Below are 26,044 nucleotides of genomic sequence, written 5' to 3'. Positions count from 1 at the left end.
TGGATTATTGAAATTTCAAATTGTAACACCCCTATGATTGGAGTACCTTTGTTTAGACAACTCTATAGCATAGTGTTATAAATTTTAATAATAAGTTATTGATATTAATAAAATTTTTAAAAAATAATTTTTACATTGCAAATATCGTTGTTACAAAAATAATTATCAGATATAATGGTATTTTCAAAATAAATAGCTAATATTTATCAACTGATGCATATTGACAAACCCTGAAAAATTAGGAGGAGCTCATTTGTGTTCCATTGTTTATTAATGTTAAATTTGTTATCTATATTTTGTCAATTTACCGCTTGATTTTCTTTTCTTGTTTTATTTACTCAGAAATTTCGCTTATTCTTGATTACTATGAATTTTTTTATTCAATAAATGGTGCCTTCCACAACCAATATTTGTGTACAAATCCATGAAATTTATGACCACACATTTATATATAGGTTTTTGTTTTTTAGTTATTACCCCCCCCCCCCATAATAGTAACAATGATCAGGGGCATGCACAAGGGAGGAGAATAGACACCTGTTGGCCCAGGTCTGAGCCTGAAGGGGGCCCGAGATTTTTAAAATGAGGAGTGAAATATATGTAGGGACGTGGGGGTAAACAATATGGAGGGGGCTTGTAAAACTCATTCGTGATGGGACCCAAAATTTCTGTGCAGGCGCCTGACAATGATAATTGCTAAGTGTCTTAAATATATTCCAAAACTAAAGTTGAAGCCTTTTCAATGTAAATAATCTTAAGTTTTTGCTCTATTCGCCAGGATTCTTTGACTGCAGAAATGTTTCATCTCATAAGCAGGGAACCTGAGATGTCCGAAATTATAGTGAGATTATGTGAGCTTCAACTAGAATATCACCGAAAAGCATTTTATGTTCTTGAATCCGTTCTTCCAGAATTGAAATCTCAAATCAGTAAGTAACTCTTATTATTATGCTCCAAGTTATAATAATAGTAATATTTATGCAAGTAACAAACTTTTGAGAATTCAAAGATCGAATTACAAGCTAATTGTGTAAAAAAAACACCTGTAAGAGCTTTTGATAAAAATAATATTTTCGTTGGATTTGTTAAGTCAATGATAATGGTTGTTAAGTTAACAAAGCACGATGATATGTGAATGTCAGTTACTGTGTATGTAGTCTTGTTATTTTAATTTGTGGACTAATGTATTTAGTTAAATGCTGGATTATAATAATGTGAGGGAGAGTGAGTCATGTTGGAACATTTTTACTTTTTGGTCTGTAATTTAGTTATTTAAATACAAATATAAAAGTGATGACCAGCAACAGGCTATGGGCCCAGCTAGACGGGTTCTAGTCAATTTACAATCCCCAGTGAAGATCAATGGCCCTCTTAAAACTGTCTACTCCTTTGCTCATTACCACCTCTTCCGGTAAGCTGTTCCAAGGTTCCACTACCCTGCTAAAATAATAATTTTTTCCTAATATCCATGTTAGCCTGAGATTTAAATAGCTTAAAACAATGACCCCTTGTCCTGTTTTCAGTGCTAAACTTCAGCCCCATAACATCTTTCATTTTAATGAATTTAAACAACGGAATCATGTCCCCTCGGTCTCTTCTTTGCTCAAGACTGTACATTTTTAGCCTTCTAAGCCTGGAATCATAGTCTAAATGAGAAAGTCCATTTATTAGCCTTGTAGCCCACCTTTGAACCCTTTCCAATACATTAATATCTTTCTTAAGATAAGGAGACCAAAACTGAACAGCATACACCAAATGAGGTCTTACCAACATCGGATCTTAAAGACACATTGGTTCATCCATTTCAAACCATTGAAAGTGGCCAACCGATGAAATAACACCTTCCAGAAATTTTTTATACCTGAAATTTTATGCATGCTGCAAATATTTACAGCTTATTTTCTGTATTTCCTTAAGCAACATTTAATGCATGATCGAACAATTACTAGTTTAATATTGTTAAACAATATTAAATAAATTAATTTTCGATTTTTCCAAATTTTTTAATTTTCGTATTACTTAGTACTAATCATGTTTGTGATTTATGCTAAACCACATTCCACATAAGTCTATCAATATCCTTTTTGAAAACTACATTTTTTTAAAAATTGCTGGTTCTGTTTCATTAAAATGATCAGTTGTTTCATACTTTCTGTTTTAATTTCTTAAAGTTTTCCATCATTTTTACATCACTAACAGCAAAATACAAATGTGATGTAAAAAAAACAACAACATACAAATCTACAAATTTTAGGGGAACTGCTTTCACGTTTATCAGGGTTTCAAGGAACCCTGAACAACATGTATACAGTTTTCCTACAAAATTTGCCTTTTTAAGTTTTTTTTCTTTTACTTTTCAAGCACAAAAGTATTTATTCGCTTCTTACTGATGTGCTGTTTGAAAATTATGTATAGCTCTATAAAATATACCAATAGCAAAATGTGATCAAAACTTGATTGGTTAAACATTATGCCAGTACATTTCTCCCTCAGGTGTCCAGATTTGGCCTATATAAATTACACTAACCCTATGTAGGTGAAATGTTGTTTACAGTCACGTTGTTACAAGCATCAGTTTAAGCATACTAGTCAGAAAGTCAGAAATATAGTATTCAATTTCAAGTTATTAAAGTATCAAGTTTAATCTTTCATTTGATGTGAATAATACTACTGGCTGATATCAAACCACACAGTTGGTTTCTTTTAACCATAGAGAAGTTGCGTTTCCTTTTGTTACGCTAGTGCTTGCGCTTCAGTCTTTTCCCCGCCGTAGCGATCCGTGAGACAAAAGCAGAAGAAAAGAAGTGCCAGGGAGAAAATGAAACCTGACTAGGATGGCGCGCTATTGGTCTAAATGACCAACATACATTTCCAAAAGCTATGCAACCTTGAAATACTGAAGAAAATTCTCAGGACTAAGTATGTGGGCTGGGTAGAGTCTGACCTTCAGCTACACAGATGGGCCCCATTATTAGAATAAGGGCTGGTGGGATAGAGTGAAATATCTGACAACGGGTGGGGAATCGGCCGAAGCGCGACTTCTCTAGGGTTGATTGTAAATAATTGAAATTATATCTCTGTGTATTTCTCTCCTCAGGTGATTGTCCCTATCGCCCAGTTTTTGGTGTTCCTATTGAAGAACATTTAAAAATGACCAAAAGAGAAATAGCAACTGTGATTGAAACTTGTGTTTGCTGGCTTCTTGAATCTGCGATGGAAGAAGAGGTATTATTGCTAGTTGTTATTAGCTTCTATCAGATGTCTCTTCATCCTTAAGTTCATTTCTTTTGCATTGAAAAGGGGGTTCCTTGTAACGCCAAAACACATGTCTGCAGTAATCTGCTATTTGTGCTGTTTGATGTTGTTATTTCTTATTCTACTTTTTAACACAGGAAAGCTAAAGAAAATTTTCCCGCTTAATCTAACATGCCACTTAGACAAATAATATTTTTTGGAACCGACGGTATTCTTTTAAGCGAGGCAGACAGTATTTTGTTTTGTAATTCATTAATTTATTCTCAAAATATGAAGTCAGAAATTTTTTAATGAACTGAAATGAAGGGAATTGTAATTTTAAAAATTGTTTTGAGTGCAACTGGAATGGTTTCATTGCATGCAATATATTCAAGGAGATTATTGCTTTATAAAATGAACAAAATGATGCTGATATATCCCTGTATAGCTGGGAATCAACCTCTAAGGTTTGCACAAAGGTTTTGCTTTTTTGAATCAGTTTTATGTTATTTCAATTTTTTAACAGAGTAAAAGGCATGGCTAAGTGGAAGCATCAAAAAGTAATTTGATTATTTGAAATTAGTTATGGTTTTAGCAAGAAATTAAATTAAGTAGCAGATGTGGCAGACGTATTCTTGACAACTGATGTGGAATAAAATTAGAATTTTGTTAAATGATGATAGAAGAAGGATATTTTGCTTTGTCAGTCGTTTTGAAAGAAATGCATTTTAAGTTTTAGAAGAAACTTAAACTTTGTTTCGCATGTGAAATGGAGCTAAAATAAAATTTAACATCTATATATATGAAATGCAACTTTTACATTGTATGTTTAAACTACATTCTAGCTCAAGAAATAAGCAACTAACAGTAAATTGCTTAAAATAACATAGTTTGAAAAGAAAAAGGATTATAGCAACAAAATTTATTTTGTACCTTGTAGTGAATTGCAGAAGCAGTTATATTGCAAAATATTTGTTTAACTACATCTGGCTATGTAATGCAATAGAACCTGCATGTTTGTGTTACATGTTACAGAAAAGTTTGAAAGCCGGTCCTATTCATTGTACTATCCACCATGCTAAACTAACAAATGTGAAAAATCTCAAATTGCGTTTTTCAAATTCGATGGTTTGCTATGTAGTACTCAAAAAGGACTACCTATTGGTTATAACGATAACTGGTTAAACAATAGTTTTACACTTAAAGTTATCTGAAAAAATTTAAAAATTGAAAATAACTTAACTCGTCAGGCTGAAAAATATTATTGTTTTGGCTCTCCTGAAAAGTGCCAATTTTCACATTCATTAGTTTAGTATGGTGCCGAAGATATAATGCCTAAACCTGGCAGGCAGTGTATAAAATGACTCATATTTCACACATTTCTCAGGCATTCTATGGAATGCCAAATGAGAAACTGGGAAAGAGTATGAAAACATCTTGAATTTGTTTTGAATGTCGCATGGCAAGACACATGACTTTTACCATGTCCAAAATTTGTCAATTGCACTTGGTGGTTTGTTTGAGAGTATCAAAATGTGCAACTTTACTTAAATTTATTGAACAAAAAATTATTTTTTTCTTTGTTTAAGCTAGTTTAGGTCAATATTACAATACCTATGCATAGGGGCATGCATTTGGGGCTCTCATACATGACTTTTCCGAGCCCAACTCCATATTGTTTTCCCTTATATTTCATGCCCAGTTTTAAAAATATTGTGCCCACTTCAGGATCGGGTCAGCAGGTGTCCCTTTTATCCCCTCTCCCCTCCGTGCACACCCCTGCCTATGCATTTTATAGCTGGATTTTAAGCTTTGATGGTATTATTTTTATGACCTGATCAGGACCATTTTCTATACTTTGCTCAAAAAGCTTTTGTTATTCTATAGAATACCAAGAAAAAATATTTAAAAAGAAAATCACGTTTCATACTTTGCCTAAAAACATCATGCATTACATGCAATGCCTATTCATTCTATAGAATGCCTATGTTTCATACTTTGCTAATAACCCAAATAAAAATCGATTCCATTCAGTAGTTGCTAGTTTATTCGTTGTATTGGATGTTACCTCATTTCCTCGTTCCAAATTTCTAAAAATGCGGGCATCTCTAGTAGAGGTGGTAATACACCCTACCCATAAATGTTTGCAGTTAAACATTTTTCCCACAAGTAAGGGACATTATTGTTTATACTGTATATTTGATATTTAATATTTGTATTTGTTACATTGGGTTTTTTTAGAACCCTGATCAGTTCGATGATCAATTTTAATTAATCATTACATATAATTTATAGTGCAGTAATTACTATACATGATTCTGAGTAGATGTGTTTATTCACAGCTCACATGGCGACCATACCTCACGTGGCATACCAGTTACGGATACATTTCGTATTGCTTAAATTACAGTTACAATTAATTACATATGTTACAGCATTCCCCTGTTATTTTGTATAACATTACTTTTTCTTCTGTTCAACAACCTATAAAAACTTCATTTCATTTTAACAAATTTTTTATTTTACATAATTTTCTTTTCTGTTTGTTGCTTATTTTTTGAGATTGAATATAGTCTTGTAGAGGCAGTGCAAAAGCTCTATTTACCTATGTAATACCTTTTGAAGTTTTTAAGATTTGGAGTTTTGTACTTTCTTTCAGGGCCTATTTAGGATAGGTGGAAGTATGTTGAAAATAAAGAAAATGAAGGTATGTATTCTAATAAAATGATTTAATTTTCCTTAAAGCTTAGCATTCGTCAATTTAACATGAAATGTAAAAAACGATTGTTTCTAATTTAGAGTGCTTTTGATGCTGGGTTACAAAATTTAATTGAAGAAGATAAAGATCCTCATAATGTAGCTGGTAATCATTTTGCATTTCTGTCTTAATTTTTTTTCATGAATAATATTTTACATAAACAATGTTTTTAATGATTTTCTCTTCTAGAAATAAACATTGAAATTTTAAATCAAATCCAATTCTTTTTATAATGAATTTTTTACACATCTTATCACATTAGAATAACTATTTATGCATAATTCTGATTTAAAAGTGGTAATGCTTGATTCTGATATGCAAATGCTTTAACTTTTAATTTTTAATTGATCTTTTGTAGGTGTCCTAAAGCTGTATTTGAGATCTTTACCAGAGCCTTTGCTGACCTATCAATTTTATGATCAGTTTATGGAAGCAGCTATGTAAGTTTGTGGAAGAAGCCATATAAACTTTGAAATTGAATTCCTTTCAGTTTTTAAGAATTGCATATTCTACTGGGATACTACTATCAATGTACCCAGAAAAGCTACGCAGGACATTGTTTTAAGAGCAAGATAGTAATTTTTCCCACATGGGCGAATAAATTACTACTGTTCTTAGAGGTTTTTGTTGTTTGACAAACATTTATAGCTTTAAAAAGCTGTAAAAGAAAAGTCATTATTATCATTAATGTTACAGAGCTTGGTTTTAGTAATCTCCTTTTAAGAACAATATCGAATTGTTCAACAAAAGGACTTATAAATGATAAATGGGAGTTTACAGTATTATGTTTATCATCCAAAACTTTATAAACTGGGATAGAATAGAAAGGATTATATCAGTATTTATAAGTTATTGAAGGAAAGCTACTCTAGAAATTAAAAAACATTGTTATGTTATTAAAATTTGTAAAGTTTGGTTTTAGTGAAATGGAACTTTTAAAAGTTCAATTGATCTCCCTTTTCATTGTAATAAGTTAATTCCGTATTTGGAACAAATTACTGATTGATTTTGCATTTTTATTTGTTTTTTCTGAAAGGCTATTTTTGTTTTCCCTGATTTAATTTCTTGATGTACATATGGTTAACACATAAGAGCAAATTTAATAAGTTGTCTATAAGTATTAAAGCAATACTGTGTGCAAAATATCAATATGTTGCATTTTTTATTGCAAACATTTCCGAATTTATATTTAAACATTTTAGAAGTTCTATTTATACTCTTTAAAGTATGGTACAGTTAAAAATAAAGCAAAATGGGGTTTGCATGTTGGCACAAAGCTTTGATTTTCAAATCTTAAATTATAAAGGAAAGTTCTTTTTAAGCAAATTTTTTCTTTTCATTAATGTGAAAGCACATTTAATGAAATGAAAGTTGCAATATTTATTATGTAACAATTTTAAGATTTAAAAGTTTTGTTCAGAATGTAATTTTTGATTTCAAAAAGAATTAATTTCATTTTCATATTGTTTAGATTTATGGCATAAATTGTTTTTGAATTTTTTTAATATCATAAATAATTGCGATACTATTTTCATTTTGTAAAAAATGATGGAAAGTAAAAAAAACCCTAAACTATAGTGATACACAAAGACGTTTTTTTTTTTTTTAAACATTTATTTATGAGTTTCAGAAAATATATTAATCTGTTGAACAATGCTTGTTTCCTGAAAAGTTTTTTTTTTCTGCATTTTACCGGAAGGCTTTTGTAAGTTTAAGGAACAATTTAATGCAAATTAGGAAAAATATTTTTTTAAAGTAATTATTTTTAAATAAGTTTATTTTTGACATCAAATATTAAGATAATATAATTAAATCTTTTTTTTTTTTTTTTTTTGTGGAAGTAAAAATTGTAGAATAAAAAGTTATGATATATATACAGTGGCTCCCAAAAGTGTTCGTACACTTTGAAATTTTTTAGAAAAACCAAAATAACTCGAAACTGAATTCGAATATGAAATTCAATATTTTTTCACATCATTCCTATGTCATTCTAAATACAACCCATTGGTTTTTTCAAAATATTGACGGATCTTCTTTTTGAAATGGGTCAGAAAACGAAGATACAGAGAAATAACACGCCACAAAAGTCATCGTACACTCAAATATTTTCGAATAAATTCATGATTAAAATTATCATGTGCCATTTTATTAATATTTTTGCATTGTGTTGACCCTTATAAGTCATTTGGCTTTAATTTTTTGTTTATTTATTCCTTAATATTGTGCAAATTACTGTAAAATGGCTGGTATTCGTAAAAAACCGCAAACACCATTCAAAATTTGAATTTTTTTTCCCACAGTAGTGGTAAATTGGTTTGAAATGACTCTAAATTAGTTAATTTATTTGTTTGTACAGTAAAGTGCTTGATAAAATGCTTTCAAGAAAGTAATCGGACCGAAAAGAAGGTAAGAAAAGGTCAACCAGCAAAGTTGACAAAACGTGATCAAAGATTTAAAGTTAAAAAATTTATGAAAAATACACATTTGAGTGCTGTAAAAGTTTCTGCAGAGTTAAATGAAACATTTTACATTTAATTTTCCCCTAAAATTATTCGCCAAGTTCTCAGATTAGCTGGATGAAATGGGACCTCTTCCTGCAGAAATTTTCTTGGTCGTGCGAAAAACAGAAAGCTTACGCTTTTCGTCGCAAAAATCAATGATAAATAAGCTAAAAAAAATTTAGAATCACGTCTTACTTACATATAAAAATAAATTTAACATTTTTGGTTAAATTGTTGTGTAACTGTAAGTAGAAGAAAAAATTAGGAACTTAATCTTAAGAACTTATTTGGATCAGTTAATCAGGACGGTGCGGAGGTGTTCTAGTGTGAGGGTGCATATCAGCATCAGGACTTGGTAGTTTGTAATTTTTTGATAAAGTAATGAATCATGCTGTTCTTTTAAATATTTTAAAAACCAATTTTGAACTCTTAGCCAAAAATTTTGTTATTGGAAACAACTGTGTTTTTTATCAAGATAACGATAAGAAGCACACGGTTTTCAACGTTTGCGTCTAGTGCCTCGAAAATTGTCCTAAAGTTTAGAAAATACCTCCCCAATCTCCAGATTTTAACTTAATGTAACGTATTTAGAGATATCTGGAGGCTAGATTACAAAAATAGGGCTTTAAAACGAAAATAGAGCTAGAAACATTAAGACTCGAAGTGTGGTTGAACACTAACTCAGAAATTACGCAAAAAAAAAAGAAAGAAAAAGAATGAAATCTATTCCCAGACGTTTAAAAGGTGTTATGAATACTGTATGATATTCTACTAATTAATAACTTAATCAAAAGTTAAATTATTCAATAATATATAGACATTTTATAAAGTGTACAAAGACTTTTGTGAGATAAAATTTCCGGCACTTTTTGGTTTTTGATTTTTTAAAAATTAAGTTTTAATATTTTTTAAAAACTTTTCATGCAGTTTTGTTAAAAATTGATCATAGATCTTATAATTAAATACCCATTCCGAAATATTAATTCTAAACAATGGACTGGGGCTCATTTCGTTGAAAGTCGTAGGTGTACGAAGACTTTTGGGAGTCACTGTAATTCTATCCCTACCCCTACCGCTTTTCTTTATTATTATTATTATTGTTACAACAATAAAAAAAGTTTAAATGTTTTTTTCCTCATAAATCTGAAATGTTTTTGTAAGCAAAATCAAATTTTACTTTTATAATATTATTGTTACAATAACTGCTTGTTATATTGCGCTTGCCTGAAGACAACAAAAGAGTATGATATGTCCAAAAATGCAATAGGACCAAGGTCATAAAAAGTTAATATTCATTTAAAGTGCAAATTAATGACATGTGTACCTTGACAACAATTAATTTGTTATCATATTAGAATGGTTCTCTTAAGAAAGAAAATTTGCTTACCAATTGTTGCTTTAAAATTAAAGAACATATGAGGCAGTGAGAAGCAGAGGGATGCAAGTGGCAAAATTAAAAATTTGGAGATAACCAGTATAAATAGTAGATGAACCTCTCCTCTGTCTTGGGGCAAGAGATTGTACTAGTAGCCCAGGTAGGTGCTGCTGTATAGCATGATTTAGAAAAAAAATTCAATGAAAGCCTACCTAGGACCTTATGCTTAAACGTGTTTCACTCGAAACTTAAAATAGTCCACTTGCATCCCTTTACTTCTCACTGCCTCATATGTATATATAATATTTCTATTGTTTAATTGCAAAATACAAATTAAAAGTTACACCTTAAACTGCAACGAATTCAGCTATATGGACACCATACTAGTTTTGTTTATTGGTTAAAAGGGGGGAAAATACTTTTTCTGAAAAATATAACTTTTTCTTTTATTCAATGATATGAAATGTAAAGCAACAGATTTTGTTTTTTCAACATTTCGGAAGACAAGGGAAAAGTACAATATATCCAAATGAACAATATAGGGCACCCTGTAACAAAGGGTTAATTGTTTTTTTTCCCTAAAATATTTTGAATTAGAAAGCATGACACCTTATACACAAGCTTTTTAATATTTAAACTATTTTATTGTGTTAATAACTTTTGATATAAGTGAAGTCATTGCAATTATACTGAAAGAGTCATACTGCCATGTTACTGGTTTCATGTGAAATAATACATTTAAAATTGTCAAAAATAGTAAAAAAATTTGTCTTCTGTATCATTTCAGGGAGCAAGATCATGACGTGAGATTACGAGCTTTGTGGAGTGTTGTAAATTCTCTGCCTGAAACACATTTCAAAAATCTTAGGTTTGTATACATTGTGAAGGAAGGTGTTTTGATTGCATAAACTCTCTCCCCCCCCCCCCCACCTTCCCAAACATTACATATTAGATATAAAATTTAGTGATAGGTGAAACTTCTGCTCATTCACTTTATACTTTATATTCTTGCTTAGCGCACCTGGGGGCAAGCTCAAATATATTTGGGCTTACCAATAAAAGTTTGAGGAAGAGCGGAGGTGATGCATGTGTTTTTTTCTCTTATATATATATAACTTTTTGATTGTTCTTTGGAGTTACTGCTAATGATTGAAAAATAATAGAGTTAACTTTCTCAGATATTTTGTCAGATGTTACAATTCAATAAATTAAATAATACTGTAAAGGTGCTTGTTTTTGTACGCTGTAATTTTTGCATAAACAAAGATATCCTTGATATTGTGAGCAGAAAATTTTTCTTGTTTTAAAAGAACAGAACCGAAAGTTGAAAAATCCGTGTTGGAAAAATATTTCACGATGCTTATTTTTTTGCAATTGCGATGAACTCTTAAAATTACCGTTGTTGTTTTCATTAATAATGGTTGTATGAAAAATTAGGCTCTAATCTTTTACGGTGCTAGGTATTTGATGATATGCTTTAAGCTATTTTAGTATAAGTTTGTATGAACCATGTATTTTTTTTCTTATTTTAGGTACCTTATAAAGTTTTTTGCAAGATTATGCCAAAATAGTGATGTAAATAAAATGTCCGTACAAAATATTGCTATTGTAATGGGACCCAATTTAATATGGCCTCAAATTGATGAATGTGCTTTAGGGTAAGCCTATTTTTTTAAATATAATTTTTAAAATCATATTCTAAATAAGGTTTTACGTAAGGTTTTTTTTTTACTTTTAAGGATATAGAAAATGGTTAAAATCTTGCTTTCATGTGATTGAAGCAATAAAAATTTATATTATGCACCAGAACCTGTTTTTAAGCAGGGTTTTTTTTTTTTTTTTTTTTTTTTTTTTTTGTGCAGTCTATGAAAATTTTACGCACATTAGGACTCAATGGAGATAACCTATCTTTAAAACGAGTGCTTAATAGTATAATTTTGAACATTTTTTTAAATTGTGGATATCAACCCAACTAAAAAAGGTTTGAGTGTATGAAGCATATTGTTTCTCATATTCTCTGATCTGTGTAGTCCTTTAAAATGAATCTGTTTTTGTTTCTTGTTCTATAAAAAAAACGAGTAACCAAAACAAATGAGAAAATTTACTCAAAACAAGAGAGTTTAAAAAGTTTTTCTCCGTCCAATGCAGCAGGCGGTACAGACATTGTCCTTATGCTATTCAGAGACAAAAACAAGGTTAAAAAATACAAGTAAACAGTTAAAGAAAAGGAAAATGAATGCATGAAAATGAAATACAAAACAGGCAAACACAAGAACAAAATATAAATAAAAATCAAGTGTTCAAATTGTTCAACAGGTCCCTTGCCTCCCAGTAATGGGAGAAAATACAGGTCTGTGATAAGACCGAACAGACGTTGAGGTGATCGGCATTCACTGAGGGAGAAGAGGCAGGCAGGACTATCCACAATTTGAAGTTTGCTAAGATGGGCATATAAGCAATCGTGCCTGGTCTGGAGACGAAAGGCAGCAACAGCATTGCTTCTTGGACAATCTAGGATATTCAAGAGGGCGTCTCTCCACCGTTTTTCTTTTATACGCTCTTTTAATGATGACTCATGAGTTGTCTTAAGCATGTGCTTTATCATAGACAAAGAAGACTTATAGTTAGCAAGGTTATGTGGGGCTTGATAGACAGAACAACTCTTTTTTGGCCATCGCATCCGCTTTTTCATTGCCAGGTATGTCGCAATGCGAGGGGATCCATTGTAAAACAGTCATCTTATACTCTTTGCTCAACTCTCTCATTAAGGATCTACTTTGCATCACGGACATAGAGCCAGGGTCTTAAGTGCAGTTGGCAATGACGAGAATTGCAGCTTTTGAATCCAAGAAAATTACAGCAAGAGGCAGCGAGATTACGGCAAGTGAGGGAGAGCATCTAAATGACCCAGAGCTACTCTAAATGCCTCAACTTTGCCATCGAATGCTGACTTGGCCATTCCCAGTGAAATATATTGAGCAAAATGTTCACAATGAATACCAGCTCTGCCTACGCCATCCATCTCAAGCTTTGATCCATCAGTAAATATGTGTAGCCATGCTTCAGGAGGGAACCGATTGCAAAGTAGTTTATACAAAAATAAAAAAGAATGCTTTTTCATTTTTAAATTGAGCCCAAAGTAATTTTCCTTGGAGTGTAGATTGGTATACTTTTATGTTTATGGAAATCAGTCACTTTTTGAATAAAATTTATGTTTCTCGCAGTTTCCTCACGAGTTTTCCATTCTCTTTCAGAACTGCAACAACTGTTAATAATATTACCTTTTGAAAAGCATAACTCAGGGTTGTTAAACTTTTTGTACCTAGGGCAACCCTTTCGAAATAACCTCTTGATCAAAGGGCAGAACTATATTACCCAAACTTAAAAAATTGTTATTGCTTCTTTATTTTATATCAATACAAACATCATATCATAATTAGGGAAATAATGAGCGTTTTTTGGCTTTTTAAAATATATTCTATGTATAACAAAAAAAAGTAACAATATTTTGTCTAACAAATTTCTAAAAAGAGGTTTTATGATTTGAATATGATTGTTTTTTATTGCAAGGTATTTTTACATCTGAATTAGGTTGATATTATCTATTAAAAAAATATTTATATTTAATTTTATGAGAAAGTCGCCTTTAACAATGTAATATTTATAAAAGTTATAATTTTACTAAAATTTCGACTCTTTAATTAAGCAAATAGTGATCACTTGCTGAACCCCTGTCAAAATTCCGGGGGGCTTAGGGTTCTGTAGAAGACAGGTTGATTCCCTCTGGCATTGTTGAAATAGCTGCAATTATTAGAAAATTTCTCCCCGTATGATTCCACAGGAACACAATAATGAATCAGAAAAGTTTTCATTATCTGTAGAGATAAGACAATGTAGAAAGTCAACATTTGTATTGTAGAGTTTCAAATAACGGTTGTAGGGCAGAAGATTTCCACGTCACAGTCCTGGTTTCGAAACCATGACGAAGGGGGGGGGGCATGAAAAATTAATTGATTTATATAATTCTTCTTCCATTTGTGTCCTACTGGTTTTGGATACCACTTTAAATTATAGATTGACCCAACAGAGGCACTTCGAGGGGAGCTCACTGTGACCTCTCAACAGGCCTGTCATTTAGGAAATCAGGGGGCTCAAATCCCCTGGTTTTAGAAACATAGTGTAATTGTGCAAATTTGTATGTATTTTGTTTTTTCCGTATAAAATGAATTGAGTTTTACCTTTTGCCACCCCCCCCCCCCCAAATTAAATCATGGATCTGCCCCCAAAAAATTTCTAATTCAGCAACTTTGGAGAAAGTGCTGAAATATTGTGGTTTTTCTCCCTTTTAAATGATGTCTAATATCCCTCCTCATAACACCTCGGACTATGTGAATGCTCTTATTTTACAATTTGACAAAATTTCGAGTTTCATTATGTTTAGACTTCCTCTCTTGGAAAAACTAAGTTCATTGCTCCCCTGCCTCCCAGCAATTATAGAAATATTTCAAGCCCATGAGTTTAGCCAAACAAAAGTACACAACATGGTGGGCAGTCGTTTTGGTTGTAACCAGAGTTTTAAACAAAGAACTTTCTGTTTCTAGCTGATCAAGAAAAATTTTCTTATATTTCCTGCATGAAAGGGTTTAAATTTTGTGTTTGTGTAAATACTAAGCATAATACATGTTTATATATACCTTTTGTTTTTAATATGCATTTCTATCTGAGTTCTAAAATTTCATTACCTTCTACCTTTTTCATCGCTCACTTTTTATTTAAAAGTATGACTTGACATTATGTTATGCAGTATATGAAAGGAACTAATAACTTTTATTCTCTAACCATTAAAATATCTGTTTCAGAATGAATATGACTGCAACTAATCTACATAGCCAAATTGTTGATTCTCTAATTACATATTCTGATTGGTTTTTCCCTGGAGGTATGCAATTTTGCATAAAAACTAAGGATATTTCATTGTAATTTATTGCTAAAATTCTGTTTCATTAATAGCCCCTGTTTTCTATTTGTTTTTTATTCAATTACTTAAATTACATTTGTTTCTTATATGACTTTTAAGAATTATCTGCAATATGTGGGGAGTTGTAGAATCAGAAATTCCTGGATCCTTGCAAAAAAAAAAAAGCTTTTGTGCTCTTAAGACAGAAGTTACTCTGTACAAGTTAACTAGTCATGGATAGAAAAAAACGTCATGCACACTATCCTTCATGATCCCACTCAATCATTTCATAATTCTGCTTTTTTAAAGCTGGTGGATGGGAAAATAACATACACCTACTTAGAAGTACCCATTTACGTTTATCAAGTGAGATTGAACCTTGTATTTATTCACTTCTTTTTGTTATACAGTAGAAGATTGATATAACGCACACCTTGGGACCAGAGCTTTTCCGTTATTCAAGTTTTGGCGTTATACAGGTCACTTCACAAATTTTGAAACTAATATTTATAATCTATCTTTTTATTAGCACTTCAGAATGAGTTTTATCTGCAATGAGTATTGAAACACTAATTATACAATGGGGCCGTTTCCAAAATTTTAAAAGTATTTTTTTCTGAAAGAGCATGCTTAAAAACATAGGATCTGATCATTTTTTAAATAATTTGTTTAAGTTTAATATTTTTAAAAAAATACTCAAATCAGTGCGCTTTCATTGTTTACACTTCTGTCGTGTGACATCACAAATGATGAAATGCCATTCAGTGTTGCCATTCACAGCTCAAAATATTTAATTCGCATCTTTACTCGCCTGTATTGGCAACGATATGGTTGACAGCAAGCGTCAAGCACAATTTTAATGTGCTTCTTGATTATCATAACGTGGAAACGCAGTGAAAAATGCGCCAAAGGACATCATTTGTGACGGCATAAAGACCACGCCTTGTTTTCAAAATTGGACATTTTAAAAAATTAATTTAAAAATAACTGTTGGGAAAATAAAAGTATTTTCTGGGTCCATGTTATTTTTTTTTACTCATTCTATCGATTTCAGTGACTAAAAGTAGTACTTTTGACTGAAGGAAACAACTCCATTAGTCATTCACAAATAAAAATGTTTCACAATCAAAAGAAAGTAAATTATCCTGCTCTTCTGATAGCTTCATGGTTTGCATTTTCAAAAGCCATCTGGTATTTTCTTTTGACTCTGAATACTAATTTTCATTTAAAAGCTTTGTATTAAGATGGAAAAAGAAAAAACTGTTTAAAAAATTTGTCTAACATTTTTATGTTTGCAAGGCAAAACAGAGGGATTTTTTAAACTTCAAAACCTATTGTTTACTTTTGAAAAATTGTGCAGTTTATAGGTCTGCATTATAAAGTTATTCTACTGTACTTTTATGTGTTAGCTTTTTTTTATTAAATAATTTTTTTTTATAAATGTTTTAAAATGTATATAGGCCTATAAATATATGGTATAAGCAGGAGTAAAAGTTTTCAATCTTTTGATGGATTTCAGTCTTTAAAAAAAAAAAATTCAAACATAGTGCTACGGAATAAGAAGTTTAAAAGTAATAAATGACCAGTGAGTGAATTAAATCTGTGAAGTTGAGGTAACTGAGGGGGGGGTAATTATTTGATTTGTATTTTGTGATCATATTTATGTGAAAACTGCTACTTATTGCACAATGATAAAAAAATTAATTTTTCTTAAACTAAGTAAAATATTTTTTTTTATTTTGTCTGTTAAGAAATCATCATAATTTCTCATTGTATTAGTTGGTACCTATTCTCTATTTTTGAACATTTAAAGTAGGAAATAGGGTTTATATATATATATATATATATATATATATATATATATATATATATATATATATATATATATATATATATATAATATATATATATAGTTAAAAAGTGCTATATTCTATTATTTTATTTTACTTAAATGCTAAGTTTTAAATACACCTCCTTTCTACTTTAAAAATTTCTGTTTTGAGAATGTTTGCAACGTCCACCCAAGGGGCATAAGTGACCACTTCCCTTGAAAAATTTATCTCCACCCCTCTTAGTGGTGCAATACAGTTGTTTTTAAGTGCCATTTTCACTTGAATGGTTATACAGTGAAATCTCGTTACAACAAACTTCAATAGATCGCAACTTTTGTTCGTTATAACGGGAATTTTATTGTAATGAAATTCAAGCAATGCAGGGAAATTAAACTGAAAATGAAAGTTTATTTTGTTGAAACAGGTGTTTTGTTGTATTGGTATTTGTTGTAACAGGATTTCACTGTATGTTGAAGCAGATGGGGGAGGGGGGCGTTAATCAAAAATGAAACTAAGTGATAATATTTTTGTAATTTAGATTTATTTTTGCAATGTCTCAAATGGCTTTATTATTTTTTTTCCTTCGGAAAATCCCATAGTGGAGAACCAGAACCTTCATTTTCTACTGCATTCTAAACACTTAGATTACTGGACCAGCTGATACAATGGTATTCCCAATTGTAAACATGCACTCATAAATATGCTCAAAATAGATAGTTATGTCAAATGTTTTTGAAATATTTTTACTGTTGGCATCACACTCTGTCACTATAATCAGTCATTTATAGTGGTGATTGTTTCTTTAGATGGGTAATCTATTTTTTATGCAATCATTGAGATATTTTATCGTCAACAGTTCTTTTCTGAATATTTTGTGACTTTTATCCTTATTTAGACTGAATTCTCATTCCTTTTATGCGGGGCCTGATTAACGCAGGGTCCGCGGACCCAGGCACCACAAATTTAGGGGCACCAAAATAGCCTTGCCTAAATTCAGTTACTTACTTCCTTTTTTTTAAAAAAAGATCATTTTACTTTCTCTCAACTTTAAGGGAGAGGAAGCTCAATTTTTTTTAAAAATCAGCTCAAAACCTCATAAAGTTAAAAACATTTCGCGTAACGAAGTCGTTGTCCCTTAGCTCTGGAATTTCAAAATAATTACTCAGATGACATAGATGAACATTTTCCAGAAGAATTCACACGCTTTCAAATTTTTGCAAAAGGTAAACTTCTCCTGGAGAATGTTTTAAAAGGATAAGATCACTACACATTACACATACATTTCTGAATATGGATTCACCCTTGCAGCTTCTTCTTACCTTGCCTATCATCAGCGTTTCCAGTGAATGTTCCTTTTCATTTTTGAAAAGAGTAAAAAATCATTGGAGAAGCTGCATTTCTCAGGATAAATTACAGGCGTTTTCCTTATTGACCATTGAAAATTCTGTAACATCAAACATAGATTTTGATTATTTGATCGACACATTTGCCTTTGTTAAAGCCAGAAAGAAGCTTTTTTAAAGCTTGATGTCAGAATTAGTAAAATTTTTTTTTTTGCTGTTTTAAATTGTTTTTTAACTCTTTTTCACCTTAAGAGGCAATTTTAACTGTGATTGGTTTGGTGGCTATCAAGTGTTTGGTATTCAAATCCCAGATTTCCTTTCAAATGTAGTAATGTTCCTTTAAAATGTAGTTTCTAGTATGAAACATTGACTTTAAAATTGCATGGATTTTCTCATGGGGGGGGGGGTGGAGCACCAACATCTACTCAGGACCTGGGCACCAGTTTTGCTTGATCGGGTCCTGCTTTTATGAGTTGGTATGAGTCTGAAATTTCATTTCATAATGGAAAGAAGGCCTAAGTGCAAAAAGTTGACAGCTCCAGTTTTTGCTGGTTTTGTATTTCTAATTTAAATATATGAAGAAAAATTATTTTTAATTAAGAGGCTAAGCTATTTCCAACCAATATTCCATAAGATGGTTTTAAAATAGAGTTATAAAAAGCTACAGTTCGATAGAAAGTGAAGAAAGACATTACCTATTTTGTTGTGTTATTTTTAAACTGAAATGCTTTTCATCACAAGGCGTTCTTTGTTTTCTTATTAGAGGCAAATTCTGTTGGAGTTATTATAGAAAAATTTAAATTTATTCATATTATTAAATATATTTGGAGCAAGAAAATGGCTGTTTCATTTCCTAACAAATAATTGATGTAACATGATATTTAATAAAATATCCTTGCAATTGGTTTCACAGAGTCAAATTCTAACATAACACTGAATATAAAGAAAAAATCTTTTTTCATAAAAATAAAAATTCAATTTTTAAATTTTTTTTGTAATTGCTGAAAGTATTTAAAAAGTAAAGCTGTCCCATTCTTGCAGCAAGGTCTTCAGTTATATTTTATTTGATATAATATTTGCTATGCCATTTATTTTTTTGTGCACTCACTCTAAATTCAATGCAGCTAGATTTCTAACCTCACTACCAAATTTATTATGTTTAATAACTTTGTGTCTGCAGAAAGTAATTGAATCATAGAAATATGTTTCCCTGTTATACATTTAATTAAAGTGCTATCAAATTTTCTTTAGAATGTGAGTTTTACATCAGCACTCCTACTTCACCAAGACACATCGATGGATTCCCCCCTACGTCCCTATCTGGCTCTCAGCTCAGCCTTACAACTGCTAAGTTATCAAATGGTGATTCAGCAGTTGATTCTATGTCTAGTAGTCCTACAAATAGGTTTGTATATTTCTTCTAAAGTGATGCCGCTCAAATTATATCTGTAATATATGTTTGACCTTAGAATTATTCAATTAACTTTTGAAACATACAAAATTTAATACTTTATGGAACATAAACAAAATAGGTACTCTGTTTGAAACAAAATTCACAGTATAAGATATACTTTCAAGACTCAAAGAAAGTTGTGTTCATACTTGGTGAAGAAACTTGGACCCAAAGCGTTCTTGATTTTTTTCCCCCTCTCCAGAGACTTACTAAGTCCCAAAGATCATTCATTGACCCAAAGAAAGTTAGAGTACAAGAAATTGATTGGAATAAATACCCTGCCTAGGAGAGGCAAACAACATAAACTATAAAAATTAAATCTTTTACTTTTATTTTTAGTATAATGGTATTAAGTTTTATCTGAGCCCAAAATGTACTCAGCAGTAGCTTGATAATTTTAGCACTTGCTGCTGGTGGCAAAGTTTTTCATGCTCTCTCTGAAAGACAGCATCTTAACACTTTCACTGCTGCAATATTTGTTATTAAAACTTTGTTGTTATTGTTTCTTGGTAACTTTTTAACTACAAACTTTAATAAACTTAAAATATTTTTATAAGGCAAGATAAAGAGACCAGATTCTGATGATTTACGCTCCATTCAAAGAGTATATTACACTTGACCTTTGCCTTCCTAGAAGGTCTATAACAAGGCACACAAGAACCACCCATCATGTATGATGGGCATAGTAATAAAAGGGTTAACATGAGCGCTATCAAGTCATAAGAGTGCTGCTCTCTTTATCTCGCACAAAGGTTAGAATCGAGCATGAACTTGCCATTCAAATACCTGTGATTGTTGAAAATCATTAACCACTCCACATGATTTGTGGCCTAAAAGGGAGGTGCATTTGACAAGAAGACCACCCATTAGATGGCTAGACAGTGTAGAAAATCTCCAAGTGATTGGTGCAAGAAGATGAAGATCAAAGGTGTCTAACCGGGCAAGATGTGGAAAACTGATTGAGATGGGCTTGACCTATCCTAGGCAGTAGTGCCAAATAAGAAGAAGATCGCTCCAAACGATGAGGACAGAAGAGAAGGACATCAAAAGACCACAGCCCTCCTTTGCAAGTTTATTTATCATTTCAAAGATCCACAAGAACAAGCCACTGAAGATGGATGTAGTGGCTGTAGCAGTGGCAGATACAAGGGGAGAGTCATGTGTGTCATGACCCCGCCCCCTAAACCCCTTCAAACACTGCATGAACGATTTCTGTTGCCTTTTCGATTCATTAATTATTTTTAAAAGTAAATTTTTTTAAATTTCTTTTTTCATAGCTTACAAAATTTGCTTGCAACGTTTATACCTATTCGAAGCTCTATTCTTCACCGATTTCATGCTTTTTATTGACACCCGTGCATTTTAAGAATATTTTTCGTGCCCAAAGCCAAAGGTTCGTTCCAGTAGAGGGGAGGGGGCGGGGGTCATTCTTTAGCATAACCACCCCCTAAAATGGTTGTCTGGGTTGTAGTTTATGTAAGATGGAGAGATTGATCTTGTCGCTCACTAAAGTATAATCAGTAAAATGTAGGAGAGAGCTAAGCAGAAAAATCTGCACTTTTTATCAAAATTCAGTTATTGTCACAAGGTGGTTCTTTTCACAATATATTTCACCCATAAATAACCACAAAGTTTTATGGTCATTTGGGAATCCGAAATTTTTTTTTTAATCTGAAAAAGCGAAATCTGAATCAAATATATAGTTTTAGTTTCCTTTAGAAAAAAGGCTGGCTCCAGTGACTAACTTTATAAAATTAAAAGTTGAATTCCGTTAAGGCAGAATTCTGGTAGACGACGATTATATTTTTAACAATTTTATGATAGTCTGCCAGTTTGTTTGCCCTCTTAGATTCAATTAGATGACATCTGCCTCCAGCTCAGTCATTCACTATTCCAGACTAACGAGTCCATAACAAGGACAAAACAGCTGTGTCTGGATGCAATAGCCTGGCTATCAGTGTATGCCACATTCTTCTGTTGCTTACTAGTCTAATCAGTGAGATGTAGGGAGCTAAGCAGAAAAGTCATCTGCACTTTTTATCGAAATTCTTAACTTACAGCGACGGTAACTTATTGCTTAATTATATGTGTTCTATAATCTTCTTTGGAAGTTCACTCTAACTTTTGACTGATACTGTTCAAACAGATGTAAGGCATGCTGGACATATGACAGTAGTCAGTAACTATCTTTTCAAGAGTAAAAATTCTAGATCAGCCATGTGAGAACCTCTAACCAATAATAATTTTCACTGAAACATTAAGACACCTTTTAATTATTGGGCATTAATCGGGAAATCAATGATTATATTGCAATAATTCTGCAACCCTTTTTAAAACCTACCTCTGATAGTGTCTGACTAATGAGAATGATAATTTAATGTGATGTTATTTTCATTGTGACATTATAATTTTCTGATTACAAGTATTTTTCCTTTGTATTGGAAATATTCGTCTGGTCAGTTTCCAGTGAACTCTTGTTTTTATTGCAGCAGTCCGAAATCTCCGAGTCCTAGAATTCCTATCAGGCCCAGGAAGAAACCAGCTCCTAAAGCCCCCTCCACTCAATCTCTGAAGAATCCCATTACAAGGTCCCTCTCTTGTGGAGGGTTTCAAGCTAATGTCCTGCCAAGAGCGAGTATTGTCCACAGTAACAGGCTGTCTCAGCTCAGCCTTTCCCATGAAGATCTCTTGAATGCCAAGTACAATCTAACAAATCATTCACAGAAAAATGGGAAAGCAATGAATGGTTAGTATGGATTTTTATTTCTCACATCATGTAGTGTGAGGTGTATGAAACAAAGTTTAACAATGTGATTTTGCTTCATTAAGTTAATTAAATTGGCTTCATTGCTGCAACAAAGTTGATAGTTTTGATGTTTAGTTAAAGATTAACAAGACTACATATAGTTATGTACAAAAATCCACTCTGTTTTAAGATAAACCTGCTGTTGAGGGAACGGATCTCAAAAGGCAAGTCTTTGCCTTTTTTCCATTTTTCATCATCTCCTACTGTCCAACTACGGATTGCATGGAATTTTCAAACGTCCAGATAAGGCGAATCTATGTGGATAAGGGGGAAAAGTAAAAATTTGATGCTCATATTCCACTCTCTGAGACTCTGCTTTGCAAAAGCTGACATCGGTGAAAAATAATAGATTCGTCCATTTCCGGCTGTAAAATGGATGTTTGTCTTTCCATACAATCCGTGGTCAGACAGTACTTTCTTGCTTCTTGTTCTCATCCTTCTGCTTGTACCAATTGTTGTCGTGTCCCCAGTTAGAAGATTGGAAGACTGCGGAAAGATTGGGTGCCTTTGCCTCCAGAAGTAAAATGCTGCTGATCCCTTCACAGGGCTTATGGGATTCGTCTCCCGGTGCGCTTGTCTGCTTTTCACACCATCCTCGTTTTTGCTATCGTGGAATGCCCCCCCCCCCCAATAATATTCTCTGTTTAGTTATTTTCATGGACAGCTGAGCAGAATATGCTTACAATGCTAAGTAACATTAACTAGCAGAACCTACATACATTTGTTTTGCAAAAATCTTGAAAAATCTCTTAACTAATCTTTAGTGCCCTGCTGAAAACTTATAGAACCATAAATCAAAGGTGTATATACTTTGGGCAAACTTTATGTGAAAGACCTTTTGACATGAAATATGTTCCTGAAAGAAATTTTTTGATTTTGTTGTTTATTTCAAAGGCATTTTTTGAACAATGTGACTGTTTAAATGTTTTGAATATTATAGCACCAAACCACTTAATTTAAAATACTATAAAGATTTTTTTTTTTAAATTAGTGTTGTGAAAAAAATTGTGAAAACTGTGCAGATTCTGAACACATTTCTAGTTTTTTTTGTTCCCAAAACGAGAAAGAAAATTATTTATAAAAACAGGAATGCAATTTCTCATAGATGTAACATTGGCACTAATTAGAAATTAACTGAAGAAGTGAAGTGAACGCAAAGGGCACATGGTTTATTTTGTAAATAATTTCTGAGATGAGAAATTGTATTTTAACTGCGAAGTTTTAGGATAATTTTATCTTTGCCAATAAAAGAAAATAAAATTTGAAACAATTTGTTTTTATTCCTGAAAAAGAGTTGTTGAATTGCAAAACATTTCTATTAAAAATAAAGTATTCAGCAAATATAATGCTTTTTATTTTATGTCCTTTTTTTTCTTGCCAACAGTTAAAAAGATTTCACCTAAAAAACACTACAAAGCTAACGTTTGCTAAAACAGTGTATTTAAAAATTATTCTTAGTTCCTTTGCTCATTCATTTATTTTTACTGACTCAGATTAAAAAGTTTTCATTGGTGGAAATACTTTTTGTTATTTAGTTCTGCAATTTTTTTTCCGGCACTTGTATACATCTTTCTTTTATTGATTTATTATTTTTATACATTTAGTAAAACGATTATTAATTTTGAATTATATTTTTTTAAGTCTAACTGAACTGAAAATTTTAACTCATACATATCGAAATCAACTTGTTTATGTCTTCCTTTCTGACTTTCAATACAAACTATGTAATTAATAAAACACCTTTTTTTTTCATTTAGGAATAAATAGTTTCACTGTTGTGAATAATCGTCCAAAACCGCGGCCAAAACCTCCTAGGAACTCTAAAAACGGATTGCCTCCTGTGGCTGAAAAGGTGTCCAAGACAATTGAGAGACCAACTGTTCCACCTCCTGAAAGACCTGATTCGTACATAAAATCCGGGTCGGCGAGCACTGATGAAGCATGTGGAGATTCAGACAAAATACTTGAACTTGATGATATCAGTATTTCATTGACTAGCTCTGGCAGTGAAACATATAATGACTGTCAAATGTCATTTGCTGATGATTCAGATTGTGATGAGAAATATTCCAGGCAGATGTCTGAGGACAACAGATATTCAATCGATCAAAATGTTATCAAAGAGGAAAAAATTGAAAGATACGAACATACTAAATACAATAGTTCAGCTCATGAAATGGTCACCAACAACGAAACTCTAAGTTCTTTGGAATCGGAATTTGATGAAGCATTTCCGTGTGTCATTAACCGAAATTCATCTGCTGATGCATCAGAAACTACCAACAATGGCGTTTGTACACCGTCTCCAGATTTAAATGATGTTGAAAATGATTGTCATTTTGTTGGTGGAACTCCAACATGGTTTGAACATTATGGGGACGATAAACGGCAATCTACTCTGTGGTTTTCTAGCAACGATGTTTCCACCTGTTTTGAAGAAACTTCTTCAATTAAGGATAACAATTTGGAGTTCAAAGGAAAGTCTAGTCAAAATGATGAATATCGTACCGTAATAGAAGTTGGAAATAACAACAAACATTCTTCGAATAGCAATTATCAGGAAACTATTTCAGGTACAGCTATTAAATTGAGAGTAAATAGTGAAAGTCAGAATACAAGACTGTAATCCATGTTGGAACTGTTGTTTGATTCAGCGCTTTGAGATTGATGTGAATGTTATCTTGGTTTTGTTTGCTGAATTGAATATTATGTGATAACTAGTCCTCAAATATTTTAATCCATTAAAGCTAATTTAAAAGTGCTGATTTATGTAGCTTAAAATTTTATTTTATTTTTGATACACTATTTAATAGTTACTAAAATATAGATCTCGGTGATTTCTACATTCCAAAATTTGGTTTTCACTATTTAAAAAAAAAAATCACAAACCTTTAAAAAAACACTTCTAAAAGATGTTCCCGTTTTAATAAAGAAAAAAACCCTGAAAATAAAATTCTTGTGTATATTTGTGTTTTGATGTGAGAAATAAATTTTAAAATGGCAGTCATAACTAGTCAGCTTTATACGTGCCTCTTTATTCAAAGTGATTTAAAGAGAAAATAAATTTACTTTGAAGGGCTTCAATCTAGAAAAGTATCAGCATTTCGTGATTCCGGGGTAAACGCTCTGTATTCCTTTTTGTAAATAAAATGAATGTTAATAAAATTTATATTTGAAGTTTATAGTATGTTTTATTTTATTATGAAATGCAGTGTTACTTTTCATTGCGAGTTTATTTTACTACACATTGGTTTGAGATTCATGGCGCAATTACTTGGTCGTGTATACCAGCAGTTGAACAATATCAAACATGGTATTCAAGTATTTTACCTTGAAACTAGGGACTCCCCCACTCTTAACACATCACCTGATTTTTGCAACTACTTTTTATTTTTATGTTTTTAATGTAATTTATATTAATTTTTTGAAGGACAAATAAACAAATGTGTGTAGGATCCCACTGCAACCTCCCCTTAACTCTCTCCAATGAAAAAGAAAAACTTTCCTAATGCTTTTACTTTATTTCTTGAAGAAAATCAGGATCATTTCCTAAGATTATGTTATCATACCCTCATCCCGGCTTTTGATTGACTTTTTTTTTTCAGTTATTTTGTTCTTTGTAACTATACATATGATTACATCACACATTTTACAACCTATTCTTAAAAATTAACAATCTTTAATTCAACAAAAAATTAATCATTATTAAATATCATTTGATTTTTTAAAACAATATGTGCATACGTTTTAATTTTTTTACCAACTGATCGTTGAAGTAATATTTT

General features: G+C 31.6%; 1 protein-coding gene across 1 annotated transcript in view; it reads left to right on the top strand.

Annotated features, from left to right (window-relative positions):
• Nucleotides 1–25,441, top strand: part of LOC129228581 (rho GTPase-activating protein 44-like) — a 42,491-nt gene extending 17,050 nt beyond the window's left edge. Inside the window, exons 7-17 of the mRNA XM_054863264.1 lie at nt 779–929; nt 3,098–3,225; nt 5,894–5,941; nt 6,034–6,097; nt 6,351–6,432; nt 10,656–10,736; nt 11,401–11,526; nt 14,728–14,807; nt 19,252–19,405; nt 21,943–22,199; nt 24,017–25,441. Of these exons, the coding sequence (XP_054719239.1) occupies nt 779–929; nt 3,098–3,225; nt 5,894–5,941; nt 6,034–6,097; nt 6,351–6,432; nt 10,656–10,736; nt 11,401–11,526; nt 14,728–14,807; nt 19,252–19,405; nt 21,943–22,199; nt 24,017–24,885 (2,040 nt within the window). The 3' untranslated portion in view covers nt 24,886–25,441. The remainder of the gene's footprint in view (nt 1–778; nt 930–3,097; nt 3,226–5,893; nt 5,942–6,033; nt 6,098–6,350; nt 6,433–10,655; nt 10,737–11,400; nt 11,527–14,727; nt 14,808–19,251; nt 19,406–21,942; nt 22,200–24,016) is intronic.
• The last annotated feature ends 603 nt before the right edge of the window (nt 25,442–26,044 follow it).

This window comes from Uloborus diversus, chromosome 8 (genome assembly GCF_026930045.1).
Source record: "Uloborus diversus isolate 005 chromosome 8, Udiv.v.3.1, whole genome shotgun sequence".
Taxonomy (NCBI): domain Eukaryota; kingdom Metazoa; phylum Arthropoda; class Arachnida; order Araneae; family Uloboridae; genus Uloborus; species Uloborus diversus.
The sequence above is the reverse complement of the archived record's forward strand: the minus strand, read 5'-3'. Positions and strand labels throughout refer to the sequence as shown.